Here is a 14,783-nt window from a genome sequence, read left to right as displayed (position 1 = left end):
AATGACAACGTAGGATATGTCACCGGCCTAGCAATGTAAGACAAAGTTCCTGACAGGGAATAAAGCAACTTGTAAATGCAGGATGGTAAAAGAGGACGAATATTTTGCTGAAATGTAAGCTGTATGTGGAAAGGCAGTCACTGATCACGAGGACTGAGCAGAAGAGAGTAGCAACAGGGAAAAATCCTAGCAGGGTTTGGGGTGTATCACACATCAAGACATCCCGCAAGGCAAAGGAAGGATTGCAGCTGACTCTTCATTTAGTGAGACACATAGCACAATAGTGCCATACTGTCCTTTGTAAAACAATATGCAAATGTGCTCATTTTTTCGATTTTTTTTTTTTAAAGGGATGGATGTCTGAGCCCAAGGGATGAACTGTTAGCGCTAAATGGGCAATCACTTAGAGATCTGTCCAGCAAGGAGGCTGAATCTCTCAATCACCCAACAACACGGCTGGTGAACACCATGATGGCAAGCAAAGTAAGTATGAAAGTTGTGGTCCCCTCCCACAAGCTGTAGGGTGATTTGACATTAACTTGAGAGAGAGGCGGAATTTGTGCATCAGACATTTGAAGAACATGGTTTTGCTCTTCCTGACAAAATCCCAAACCTCTTGTGGTCAGACTCTGGCGACTTTCAGCATAGCTTTGTTTCCCCAGATAAACAGAGGCTATGGAGGCCAAGGCCCTGGGAAATTCTAGCAAGGGCTGTATGCCCCCTCCTTTTAGAAACACTTAGCTTGCCAATGTTAATTTTCCATTTGGAAATTGAGCAAAGACAGAGGTGGATTTTAAGGGGAGATCCATGAATCCAGAAGACAGACAACAGGGACTGTACTGAAGTAGTTCTGTGGGTCTAGGATCTAAAAACCTCCCACAGTGAATGTTACTGGAGTGTGCTACAGAGAGAGGGGAACAGGAGGCAGCATCAGCAGGTCAGTAACCCTGGATTATCACCAAGTCTTTCCATGGAAAACCCTTTTGATCTTTCTTTCACGGAGTCCATTTCATTGGATTAGACACATTTCATTTCAGGCTTGCATTTCAAGCCTTTCATCCCCATCCCAACCAGATGGCACCAAAGGCTTTTTGCTTGCAAATTCTGGAGGAATTCTGGAGGATGATGACTGGACAGAGTTAGTCCCCTACCACACATTTACCACTTTGAAGATGATAGAGCTCAGAAGGAGATTTATTGCAGAGTCCAGATCTTTATATTCATGGAGAAAAAGGCACTTTCTGTTATCTGCAAATGGGTCACATAGAAAGCTATGTTATAATCCTAGGCTGAGAAAGAAACCCTGACTGGAGCTGCTATCAGGTCTGAGTGTGCCTCTTCCTAGTACACCAGTGAACTGTCTCACCCAGACGTCTGCTGTATTCTGCCAAGATTTGTGTTTGTTTTCTCTCCTTTAAAAGTCAAAGTGTCCAGAGATGAACTATATTAAACTTCTGTAGCATAGTGCCACCCGAGTGGCAGCCAGGTGACTTGTGCATTTAAAGCCTGCACCAAATTAATTAAGGGTTAATAGCAAAGGCTTTTCAAGCTAGCTGGCTTGGCAAGAGAAACACTGCAAAATCGTTTTCAAAATGCCTCTTTATCTTCTCTGCATTTCTTGTTTTGGAGAATGCCCTAAGGGAATGGGACTGGAAAGCCCTAGTAGGATTTTGCTACTTGACAATGCCTCCACCTGCTGTCGAAGAGGAAAATTATCATTAGTTAGCTTTTGAGGTATCTCCAAGTCAGGCTTCTGGAAGAAAGTGTTTGTCTTGTTTGGATCCAGATAGAGTAGAACAAATAGATCCTGCTCTGATGCTGCTCTTGTGGCCTTCTTACTCCCTACAGAATACTGCTGAGCAAACCTATTTTACATTTGGAGGTCTACTATATTTCAGTTTTCATATGCTGTCTGTATTTAGTAATGTTTTTCCTTAAACTGTGATTCCCTCAGGCTCAATGGCATTCCCCATGTTGCAAAAGAAGCAGGACTTTCAGGAACCATACCCATCCAGAAATTATTCCCAACATCAACTGTTATTCAGATGCGATAATTTATTTGTTCTCAAACTGTTCTAAAAACCTGAATGTTTCATCTGCAAATTTTAAAATGCTAGAATTAGTGGCCGTATTTTCTAAAGCAATTAAGAGTTTCCAAGTAGAAGGGACTGAACCTTTGCAAAACACTAAAGCCTAGTCCACACAGGTTTTTAAACAATCGGATCATATTTTGACTAAAAAGCATCTCTTTTAAATGAAAAGTTAGACGCCTATCTCCCACTGCAAAGCTGAGGCTTTTCTGAGGTGATAGAGACCAATAAACACAAAGCACAAGTTATTTCAAGATATTAAACAAGTATGGCTACAGTTTAACCATACATCAAAGTACTCGTCTGTCTGAGCCAACGGGAGGTTTCCAATTAATTTTCTGTCTATTTTGTATAAAGACCTGAATCTATTTCTATCTTATTACTTGGGCAAATTATAATCATTTTATAGCAACATTTTGAGCTGCATTCTCCTTTATTATCTTTTATTATCTTTTTATTATTTTTATATCTGTTTATTTTAAATAGTTAATTTTGCTCCATGCATTTGATTCAAGCTGAAATTTATGCAAGCCAAATTAGGAGAAATTTTATTTTTAAGTTTAGATAATTTTCAGCATTTTTTTTTTTTTTTTTTAGGAAAAACCAACCTGTAAGGAAAAGCCTTTGGAAATACAAAATGGTTTTCTGCACAGTAAAGCTGCATGTCAACGGACTCGTAGTAACTCAACCAGTAAGTTGCAAAGAAGTACTCTTTTCTCTTGTCATAGTCTGGAAGCATGCAGCACTTTATCGTGTGATGGTACTGCAGTGTTGAAAGAAACTGCAGCTGTAGTCCAAATTTAGTCTGGGATCCTTAGCTAAGAATTGCTGATGCATAAAAGCACCAGCTTTTATATTCACAATCTCCTACAGTCAGATGTTTTGTGCATAAGCATCCAATTTTATGTATTATATAGTATTATATATATGTATTATGTAGCGGTATTCTAAATAGGCCAGTGCTTTTTTGATAGGGAATGTTTGCTTTTTACTGTATTTAATATCAATGGCTACCCTCACAGTGAGGATTGAGAAGATCACTTCCTTCACAGACAGATTTACAAGAGAAAAAACATTTCTAAGTAACATTTACCTGATAAAATGAATGTGCAGAAATGTCCGACGCTTGAGAAATAACCCAGCTTCCCCCCCCATGTCTGTCAGGCATAAACTCGTACTGGATAGGAGAGATGGACTGCATGATGCCCCAGAAAGCCGTGCCCTTCAGAGACCGGCAGCCCCATGCTCTCCACACCAGCCGCAAATCTCTTTCTCAACAGCTGGACTTCTCTGGAGGCAGAACCCCAGTAAGTGACACAGGAAATCACTTGAAACACACATAAAACTGTCTCCAATTAGAATGCCTCAACAACCTCAGCAGTCACATTCCCGCCAAAACCTAACTTGCAGACCCGGTCAGGGAAGATGGCGCACGTGGCCTCCTCCACTTTTTAACCCCATCCGTCCTCTGTGAGGACTAAGAGTGGGATAGGCTCTGTGCCAGAAAAACGCCAATTCTTCATCATCTTCTCCCTCCCGTTGCCCCAGCAGTTTTACAGTGTGTGTCAATCCTGCTGTGTGGTTCACACCACCGTGGTAGCCATCCTGAGCCGCCTCAGAGCTCAGCCCTGAAGAGCCCTTTCCGAGCGTTTTCCCGCCACTGGCTGTGGAGATGCTCTGTGCCTGTGGTGATAAAACCCCAACCCAAGCTTTGGGCCCCGCCACCACGAGCCCCACAGTCACCTCATGGCTGATAGTGACTGCCCTCAGCCGTGCTGGCTGCACAAGGCATCCTGCTTTCTGCCCCACAGTAAATCAGACATACTTAAACAACCCCATTAATATGGGCTACAGACTGACAGTCTCTTGCTCTCCAGATGGATGCCGAGTGATTCACAGATGTCTGAGAGAGCGGAGGATGGGCAGGGTAAAGAGGGTGTTGGTGTTTATAGATGAAGGTCCCCAAGCTCAAGCCTGGAGTGGGGAGATGAAGGTGAAGATCCTCACGCTCAGCTGCCACCTCCCGCCCTGCCTAAGGCTTGGCTGGGGACTCACTGCTGCTTCCTGCCTTTTCCCGGCCAGTCCCTCAGCAGTCCCTCCTGGGCTCCCACGGGGTAAGGAGGTGACAAGCTGAGCACACATCCCAACCAAACACCACTCGTGCAGACACACTGACCCTCAGGGATATGCTGGGCTTCCTGCTGCTTGAGGGTCCTATGTGGTACATGCACCCATTGGCTGAAGCTCTTTGGCAGCATCCTGGTTTTCAGTATTGTTACCCACCACACACAGAAATATTAAATACAGTGCCCCACACAGAAGCAAAAGAAAATTGAAAACCTCCAATTGCCCATTCAGAAGCCCAACAAAGGAATAAGTAATCAACCTCATCTGGCAGAGTTATGCTTTTTGGAGAGTATGATTTTGGTATTGCACAGACATTTCTTTCTTAACCATGTTCCCAGTCCCATGCTGAACAATTAATCCTGTTTTCACATCAAAATTGAGACTTATTTTCTCGTATATGCAGAAGCTGAAATTCTGGCTGATGTTCCACATGCCTCAACACCTGTTAGTTTCACTTTGCTGCATTAAAAAAAAGCATTGAACCCTCTTGGACTTGTAATAAGCACAATTAACACTGGCCCTGCTGAACTTCATGCATAGTTAGCTTTAAAATGACTTTTGCCAGTGCTTAAATCAGTTTGCAGTACCAAATTTCATGTTCAGATAGGAGGTTATCATTAAATATTTCCTTAAAGTTTCATTAAAATGAGTCAAATCTCAGGGGCTGAAGTTAGGAAATCCACTATTTATGGAATAAAGGGAGGAAAAGCACTGAGAAATTTCTTACCTTGGTTATCAAGCAAAAAAGATGTGCTTCACTTGTTGCAGCAGTAGAAAGAAGCCTATGTGGTGGCTCAACAGAGGCAGCACAGGGTAGTTTACAGTCCAAAGAACTTTTGTGAGTGCTATGTTATATTCTGGGAGAAATGCTTAAAAACAGGTTCTATTTCTCCCAAGAGAAAGTTATTTAGATGGAGTTAGAATTTCTTGTTTCTTAGTTAATTTCTTACAGGCAGATATACTAATACTTGTTTAGCGGCCTAATGGCCACAAATGGAGTTGTGGCATGGAGAATCAAGTGAGAGCGTAAATAGACCTTTCTACACCATTGCACCATTTCAAGGGATAACATTCTTAGTTTCACTCTGGCTTAGTTACTGTGGGACAATTTCAATGAGCAGTAGTGGTCTGAATAACAAGTGGCTTCTGAAAATTAGAGAGAATTGTTTAGGTTTTTTTAAGCTTTAATATATGGTACTATTTATGCCATGTGGCTGTGAGAAAGATAATTTGAAACAAACAAGTTGTCCTAATATATGCCCAAGAATTTGTGGTTCTGCATTAAAATGATTTTTCTTTTTTTATGTTCACAGGCAATTTCAAGGCCATCTAAGTCACTAAGTACAGCACAGCTAGTGCATGCATCCTGTGGCTCACAGGCTTCAGTAATCTCAAACATCGTACTGATGAAAGGACAAGGCAAGGTCAGACTGACTCTGTTGGTTTACCACAGAGTTTTACTTCATTTCACACATGTAATCTGCAAAGTGCAGGGAAGTAACTTCAGGTATCAAAGTTGCCAGGAGTGATAAGTTACCGTTCAGTTGGTTCTTCTTAACCTTCTAAAGTATCTCTTTGCTGAAGCACAGTATTCAGGTTCTAATAACACATCCACATCTAGCTAGCAACACCGTCTAGGTAAAGAATAAGTAGATGAAAAGTATCTACCTAGGAAGGTCTATTGGTGTTGGTTAAACTTACAACACATTAACAGTTTGGTAGACAGTGAGATACAGATATCTCCATGAGATCTCCATCTGTGTGTCTGAAATTGGTAGTAAAATCAAGATCTGATATGCTGGTTTTTATCAATCTCATTTATGGGAGAGGAAATGAAGGAGAACAGAAAAATTAATATCTCAAGGCTACCTACTGGTTCAAAGACATAAAAAAAAAAAATAATTCAGACAACCTTCCTGTGTTTGACTGTTTCTTCATGGGTTATACTACTCCATTGACCATACTGCACATGTAAGTAGCACAGAAGAAACTGCAAATGAAATATCGTAAGAACTGAAAATTGGCTCTCACACACTGTTTTTTCTCAAAAAAATTAGGGTTTGGGCTTCAGCATTGTTGGAGGGAAAGACAGTATTTATGGACCAATAGGCATCTATGTCAAAACCATCTTTCCTGGTGGAGCTGCTGCTGCTGATGGAAGGCTACAAGAAGGTGGGAAATACCTCTTCTCTCCATTTTCCCAGTCCAGATTCCCAAAGAATGATACCTAAAGGCAAATTAAAGTGAAGCTGAAATGAACCATAAGTCACTTTCACATCTGCATCCATTACTGTATTTGCAAGACTCCTTTTGAGTACATGTATGTATCATGTAACCTACTGCACAATACAGTAACAATAACATAGTACAATTTTCTCTTCAAAAACAGGTGATGAAATCCTGGAACTGAACGGAGAATCTATGCATGGATTAACACATTATGATGCTTTACAAAAATTCAAGGTCATGTACTCTCCTTTCAGCAGTTTCTGTCTTTACACACATGAACTCAACTCATTCATCCATTATCTTTTCTTTCTAGCAGGCCAAAAAGGGTCTTCTGACACTTACAGTCAGGACAAGCTTCAGCACACCTCATTCTGCTTCCAGCTGTCTGTCACCCCACTTGTGCCAGTCACTGAGCTCTAGTACATGCATAACCAAAGAAAACAGCTCTTTCAGTTCAGAAAGTGCAGCATTCTCATTAAATGCTACAAAGCCCAATGACAGGGTCATAATGGAAGTTACCCTAAACAAAGGTAAGGGCTAAAATTAACTGAGCACTGGCAAACACGCACTGATTGACAAAACACTGTTTATTTGCTCTCTGAATGTCTTTCCTCAGTAAACTGATTCTTTTCCTGAACTAAGTTTTTTTTTACTAGGCTAAATTAGATCTTGGTGCTTGCTAGTGCTAGCGACTATCTAGCAACAGCAGGAATTTGAACACCATCTGTCCTCAAGAGCTAATAATTCATTTTTTCCACTCAAGCACTAAAGTCACATTCATATCCTGCATGTGAAAAAGTAAACCTTTTGGCAACAACTACCAATTATTAAGCAGATTACGCAACTGTTACCCATAATTATGCATGCAGTTAATTCCATTTTTGAAAAGGCTTAAAAGCAAATAAAAGACTTAACCATTGTAGTTCTTTCACCTCCTCTCCAACTGTCATCATCTTTCATTTATAAACAACCATTGGCAGAATTAAATAAACTTTTAAAGATGGCAACAAAGCAACAAACAAGTGTCTCTATGCAGTAACAGTATGACTTACCAAACACGCAGCATGGGATTTGACATTAAAGTGACTATCCAGAGCAAAGATGATAAACTCACAAAAATCTTAACCTGCATTATATAAAACAGAAAGGAGATTGAGATGACATAGCCAGTATCAACAATAGCCACATATCCTTAATTCTTTTGATAATTTTTTTCCTCATTTTTTTTTCCTACTCTGTCTGCTTCTAAAGTCAATTGAACTCTTCTGTAATGACAGAATGCATTGCACTGTGTTTGTGACACACTAGTAATGAATTGCAAACCAGATCTTGGAACCTCCAGGCAATACTGGTGTGCACTCACTTTAATCAGGGAGTGGGGAGAAAGGAAGAAAGAAAAAAAGAAAAAGAAAAATATCAGTAGGAACAACAGCTGATATTGAATGGGAAACATTCATGAGCACAAGACTCTGGTTTGTATAGAAAAAAGTAACTAAATTGAAGACAGTTTTAAAAAAGGTCTCTCCAATGGCTTGATTTGACTGTTTCTTATGTCTTTTTTTACTATTATTAATTCTTTCAGAGCCAGGTGTTGGCCTTGGAATCGGGTTATGTAGCATCCCTCACTTCCGGTGTATTTCAGGGATTTTTATTCACACCCTCTCACCAGGCTCAGTGGCACATATGGATGGGAGACTCAGGTAGGATGAGAAAGAGGATCTGTCTTATGCGCAGGTTTTTCATTGCTCTGTGTTATGGTTTTGCATTTGATCTATTTGGGCAGGAAGTCATAGTGCTTTCTGTGAGTTTGAGGTTTAAAGCATGTGTGCTATTCTGAGGGTTTGAGCATCCTTATTTAGGGTATGTGGGATTTCTGTATATAGCAACCCCATGAAATGACAGTCTCTTTTCCAGGCTGGGCTAACTTTGAAGGTCTTAGACAAGCATATCAAATTCTTCCTGGAGGGGATTTCCAAATGTGAGAAAGTATCTGGAAAAACCCAGACATATGGCATAATCTGCCTTGTTTGAGCACTAGTTTTTCCTGTCGCAAGCTCCTCAAATTCTACCCCTTCTTACTCAATAGATATACAGATTTGCTGAAATGAGATTTACTGGGTTTGTAGAAATTCATTTTTGTAGGATTTATGACCAACTAGTATTGTAACGTTGAAAATATTTAGAATGGAACAGAACACAGAATTTCCATTGAAGGCTTTTCTGATTTAACTTCAGATGCCCTGTAACTCTTTTCTCTTTACATGACTTAGATTTTAGCTGAAAGAACTGTGATTTTTTCTATTATCAAGTTATTAATACGTAGCAGAAACATTACATCCTTTCTGATCCTAAATAACACTAGCAGACCATAAAGACATGAAAAGTGAAGTGTTAAATTGAAAGAAAGGAAGGAAGGAAGATGTAGGTGGAAGCAGGAGCTGAGCTGCACACAGCAGAGAGATCAAAGACACACACTGTGCATAGCTGAGCATGAAGAAAGCTCAAAGGTTGCATGCAACAAGGCACTTAGATCAAAAAAACCTTGACGTCCAGCTCTTTCCCATCCCATTTTCTGTAACAGGAACAAAGAGACATAATGATTCAATCTGTGATCAAATTAAAGGTCAACCACATGAATTTGCTTTTTGTATATTTTCACATGGGTGAGACAAGATCTGTTTTGTTTGCATTCTCAGTCTTTTTTTCTTTTCAGGTGTGGAGATGAAATTATTGAAATTAATGAAGCTTCAGTACAAAATACAACTCTTAATGAAGTTTATGCTGTGCTAAGCCATTGTGATACTGGTGCAGTGCAGATTATTATTAGCAGACACCCTGAACCACAGGTAGCACACTGTATTCTTTCTGATTTACAATAAAGCACATACTGAGAACTAAGACTCAGCTTAACTAGGACTAAGTTTAGTAGGTGCTAATCTAAAACAGGTGAAAAAACATTGATAACAATGATGCTAATCTCTTTGCAAACATCACTGCACAGAAACAAACCTGAGATGTATCTTGAATACAATCATGTAAGATTTGAAGCTCACTGGAGACAGTCCTGCATGAGTTTCTGTGCTGTGAATAAGGAGACTACAGAAAGAACATGTAAGGAATAAACTGAAGTATATTTCTTATGCAGGAAAGAATTTGCAATAATAATAATTTCAAAGAGGGAAGACAACCCCAAAAATGAAAGAAATGCTTATGCACCCATCTTTCAGTAGTTAAAACTTAAGTCTTGCCCAGCCAATATTTATAATTAATTCAACATTGAAGTGAAATATTCTTGCAAGATTTTTCTACAAAGTGTTTCCTAACACCAAAAAGCATATAACTTATCAACCATAAATTTTCACATATATTATCATAAAAATATGGTATTAAATTTTCTTGTACTGGTAAATCTAGAACTCTACTTTAGTCAAATATGCAAAAGAACATCTTTGAAAAATCCCACTTTATCTAAAGAACAGATAGGATATCCATAGATATACTTCACTGATACTGGAATATATATATATATATATATAATAGTGTGCACTTAGCTTTAAAATTAATTTATGCGTGACATAACTAGGTCTGTTCTTTTCCATTAGAGTACTTCCAGGTATTAGAAATTTTTGTGAAAGGAATAAATTTTTATGTTACTCATCACCCAGCAGCAATCTCATGAGAATATAATGGCATGATATTTCCTAGGTGTCGGAGCAACAGCTAAAAGAAGCTGTTGCTCAAGCTGTGGAAAGCAACAGATTTGGAAAGGAGAGACATCAATGGAGTACTGAAGGTAAGTGAGTAAGTGCATTCACTGAGACATGGTAATTCTGACTTAAGCAGAAATGAACAATGAAACAAAGGAACTCACAGGACAATGCTCCTAACATGCCTCCTAAGATACATTAGAGGATATATACCAGAGGGAGGGGGAAAGGCCACATGTGTCTGATAGCCAGCAAAAATTTCTTTGCAAGCTTCCTCTCGCTGTTACTCATCTTTTCCAATTCATAGCCTCAGCTTAAAGCTTTTCAAACAACTGTCAGTAAGTGACAGGACTATAACAAAGAACTGCACAATGCAGGTGATGTCCTGGGGACAAATGGCTTGTTAATCCCCTCATCAGGAAAGGCATATGCAGTTGTGATTAGAGCTATTTGCCCAGTTCAGATATGACATCCTCCCACAGTAACATATTGCAACAATACTCTTTTAGTGTCCTCGTTTCTTCTAAAGGACCATAGGTAACAATCATCATCAGTAAAACTATATTGCTGATTTATGTATACACACACATATATATGAAAAATGTAGCGTTATTTGCTGTTCAAGAACATAACTTGAATCCTTGTTCTACAAATGTTTAATGTATAAATCATACATTTGCATCAACCAATGATGCCATTTAGCTGCAGATTTTATCAGCTGAATCTTAGAAGCGAGCACTTTGCATGTACCTGAATGGACATTTTGAACATGTTCCTGATACAGGTGTTAAAAAGCTGGAAATGAGCTGGCATGGAAGACACCCATGTGAAAAACATATTGAAAGGAATGCTGCTTATTGTAACCGCAGGACACAGAAGCTAATGACCCGCTCCAGCAGTGACAGCAGCTACAACCCTAGATCCTCATGTAGTAACGATGCTGCGTACCAACTGACTGACTTGAAAGCAAGAGTACATAGCATTGATGTACCAATTACCAGACAACCTGGCCTGCTATACTCGTTGTCTGGTAATAATTCAGAGAGAAGTTCCCCTCCTACTTGTAGTGAAGGAGGTCAACCCTTGCAAAACACTAAGAAATCATCGGAGATACTTGTTCGAAAACCTAAATCATCAAAACCCAAACCTCCACCAAGGAAATATTTTAAGCAGGACTGTACATGTAATGACCAGGGTAATGTGGACAGAAAAGAAAAGCTTGTGTCAGATGTGGCTGTATCACCTATTGCAAGTGTTCAGGTAAAGTAAAATTTGCAAAATGTTTCTTGTGCTTGCACATTTGTGAGGCAAGGAAAGGATGGCAGGAAGAAGGGCACGGATGAAAGAGAGTGTGTACGTATGTGAGAACTTGGGGAAGAGGACAGAATTATTGTCCATTTGGAAAATAATTCATGTATCTTGGTGAAGGCAGTTTAGTTCAAAACATTATGTTCAAACTAAGGTTGGAAGGCAGAGAAGAGTCTGGAGGAAATTTTCTTCTACATCAAGGAATCTGAATTAAAATCTCAATGACAGCAGCAGCAAGTAAGAGTTCCTCCTTCACTGTCAGTCCTTGTGAACACGTGCCACTGGTGGTATCGAGCAGTCTCTGGTTCCCGTGTGACTGTAGCAGCAATGTGGTCTGCGTTGGGACTGGAGGAGCTTGTATAGCTTCTGAGGTCAGCTTGGTATGGTTGATCTTAACCTCAACACTCACAGAGTCAAATCATTTATGAAGTAGAGAAGTCATGAAACAATTTCTTTGTTTCAGTAGTGGATTCTTATTGGAAGAAAGTGCTAACATTATGTACAGCAGGTAATGTGGGGCTCACGCACATTTCCTGAGACCAGATACTAAACAAACCCACTTAAATTGATGAGCTCCAGTATTTGAAAAACTGAGTGTATATTTGTTGTTACTAAATTTCAGTTCCCTTTCATCTAAAATAGAACAGAAAGACAATGTTTCACATTTGCATGAGTGTGAGGGATTAAGAGATCTGCATGTTGAAACAAAGCTGTGGTTTGTTTAAAAATGAAACCTCTTCCCCCAGGGTTTAGTAATATGCCAGTAGAACGAATAGATATCAATGCAATGAAGAATAACAACCCCACCAAACAGCCAAGTCAGCTCCCAAGCTGCAGAGATCAAAATAAAATGATATATCTCAGACTGAAATCCATGTATAATGTTGATGTCCAAGAAAGTTTCAGTTCACCATCTCATGTAAGGTCACTTTTTTACCATACACTAAGAAGACAGCAGTAGAAACACACTCGTCAGAAGCTGCTAGAAAATCCTGTTTAAGAAGTAAAATACAGGGAAACAAGTACTTGTTGAACTTATCACTGCATGCAACTTGCTACTCCTTCAGTACCCAGTTATTCTAAATGATAAGGAGAAAACCTTATTTTTTTTAATCTTTATTCCTCAAACATTACATATTAGTCAGTTTGAGGCCTGCATATCTCAGTTTCATATGGGAGTTCTGTAGACTGTAAGGTTGCTTTTTCATGGCCAAAAAAGTTTGATATTTTTGACTGTCCTCTGAACTGCATCAGTATAAAGATAACTGCTATCAATAAAGAGTAAGATCAAACTATATGTTCATAGTGCTTCCAAATTGGCTATTGAATATCTGATGTACATATCTAACAGCAACAGAACCAATGGACAACTTTTAAGAAGGATCCTACTAAACAAGAGATGGAGAAAGCTTTCCTAGAATAAGAAAGTTACATAACAAACACAACTACATTACAGAAAAGCTAAGAAATTGTTCAATTACTGATTTTTTTTCAGGACAATCTCATTTGTTTTTAGACCTTCACTTTCTGTCCTGTTTGGGTTTGGTTCCTATTAGAAAATTAATCTTAAATCTTAACTACATAGCAGAAAGCACTTCCAGCATCACAGCAGTGCAGATGGTAATTTGGTATCATTGGTTACAAAGGAATCAAGTAATTCTACAGCATGTTGATGATGTTGAGAGTCGCACACTGCAAAAAAAATCTAATGATGTTGAGAGTTACACTTACTGCAACCTCAAACTAATCTTCTCACCCTATGTGTCCAGCCCAAACCAAGAAACGGAGAGCTTTGAAACTGCAGTAACAATTTAGCTTGTCTGGCTTTGGCTTAAGGGCAAAAGGTTTCACCAGGAAAGAGTGTTCCATGAGAAGCTACAGGAAATTTGCTTGACTGATTTGTCTACTGAAATAGTCTACTAAAAAAAGTCTACTGAATGGCTGGTTTTGCAAAAACTGAAAATTATAGTGAGCAGTCTTTTAGTTTATTATTATTATTACAAAATTTGAGATATTAATTGCATTTTTCACAGTCTATTTACAAGTGCAACCATAAAATATCATGCCAAAATTCTAGTAATCTACAATAAATTAAGTCCTATGAGGATTAAATCCCAAACAGAAGTGAAAGCTTGATTTCTGTTCAATATTTCTTTTCAGATTAAAACCAAATTAAAATATGGCCAAGTTTTTTTCAAATTCATGAGGTGTGGTTTGTATAATTACATTCTGACACACTTCTGTTTCCTGTTTGTATAGCAGGAAGTTGGAGAACCAGTGCTAGAGGCACATAAAACTGATGTAACCCACTGTGTCTTTACCACTTCTCCTACATCATATGATACTGAATGCACAACTGCTGTTCCAGCGGGCAGAGATCAAGAAAGAAAAGCAAACATTGGTATGTTTAATTCCATGAACTTTTCTCTGCAGCTAAACCTAGCATTTAGGTTGGATTGCAAAATGGGTATCGAGCTGACTTCACCTTTCTCTTTAAATGTAGACTTCAACCCATATCTGTAATTTTTGAGATTGAACAGATGAAAATTAAAGTTATTGTTTGATCTTTGGAAATAGAAAAAAGGAAAGTTAGCTCAAAAGCAGCATAATAAGTGATTTATTGTAAAAAGGTGATAATGGACAGGTACACTATTACTGTATTTCTTCAGATGATATTATTTATATTGAAGATTTGCTATCAAAGGTTTTTTTAGCATTCTAAATGGCTTTTTATGTAGTTTCAAGGCTCAAGTATTGCAATGGTATAAATAAGTGATAATAAATTAGTATTTTGTTGTGCTAATTATAATTAAGGAAACTTAATGATAAGGTAACTAGACAATATTAAGAGGTCTCTTACAATCTAAACCATTATGAAATTCTGTAACTTATGGGTCAGATCATTAAAAAAAAATGATGTCCTAAAAAATTTTCTTTATTTATACTGAAGCAGGTAACAGTTAACTGTGCAACTGCACAAAGAAAAATTTGCTGCCATTCAGCTCTATCATGTCTAACATCAAAATGCTTAATCAACCTATGAAGTAAAAGATATTCCTAATTTAGAATTAAGTTTTTACTTAATGGAAAAATACCACTGGACATGCCTGCACAAATTTAAATAAATATTAATCAAAGATCTTACTGGGAGAGTCATTTTACAGCAGGATATACTTATAAAGGTAGGAAAGAAAAAAATATATATTTTTTAAAATAATTAACTGTGACATCAGCTTTTTCACTTAGCTCCAAATATCACTGTGACTTTACCATTCTGTTTTAACTGTTGTGGCCTATGTCAGCACCCCAGAACTTCAGAAGT

At 38.5% G+C, this 14,783-nt stretch overlaps 1 protein-coding gene across 1 annotated transcript in view; it reads left to right on the top strand.

The window, feature by feature from the left end:
* IL16 (interleukin 16) overlaps positions 1-14,783 on the top strand; it is a 36,440-nt gene that overhangs the window by 15,001 nt on the left and 6,656 nt on the right. Inside the window, exons 4-15 of the mRNA XM_080625981.1 lie at positions 351-459; positions 2,688-2,781; positions 3,255-3,397; positions 5,531-5,641; positions 6,275-6,389; positions 6,607-6,680; positions 6,763-6,976; positions 8,029-8,146; positions 9,160-9,292; positions 10,152-10,239; positions 10,938-11,413; positions 13,724-13,862. Of these exons, the coding sequence (XP_080482107.1) occupies positions 351-459; positions 2,688-2,781; positions 3,255-3,397; positions 5,531-5,641; positions 6,275-6,389; positions 6,607-6,680; positions 6,763-6,976; positions 8,029-8,146; positions 9,160-9,292; positions 10,152-10,239; positions 10,938-11,413; positions 13,724-13,862 (1,814 nt within the window). The remainder of the gene's footprint in view (positions 1-350; positions 460-2,687; positions 2,782-3,254; positions 3,398-5,530; positions 5,642-6,274; positions 6,390-6,606; positions 6,681-6,762; positions 6,977-8,028; positions 8,147-9,159; positions 9,293-10,151; positions 10,240-10,937; positions 11,414-13,723; positions 13,863-14,783) is intronic.

This window comes from Psittacula echo, assembly GCF_963264785.1.
Source record: "Psittacula echo genome assembly, chromosome: 10".
Taxonomy (NCBI): domain Eukaryota; kingdom Metazoa; phylum Chordata; class Aves; order Psittaciformes; family Psittacidae; genus Psittacula; species Psittacula echo.
Note: the sequence above shows the minus strand (reverse complement) of the source record. Positions and strands in the feature narration are given on the sequence as shown.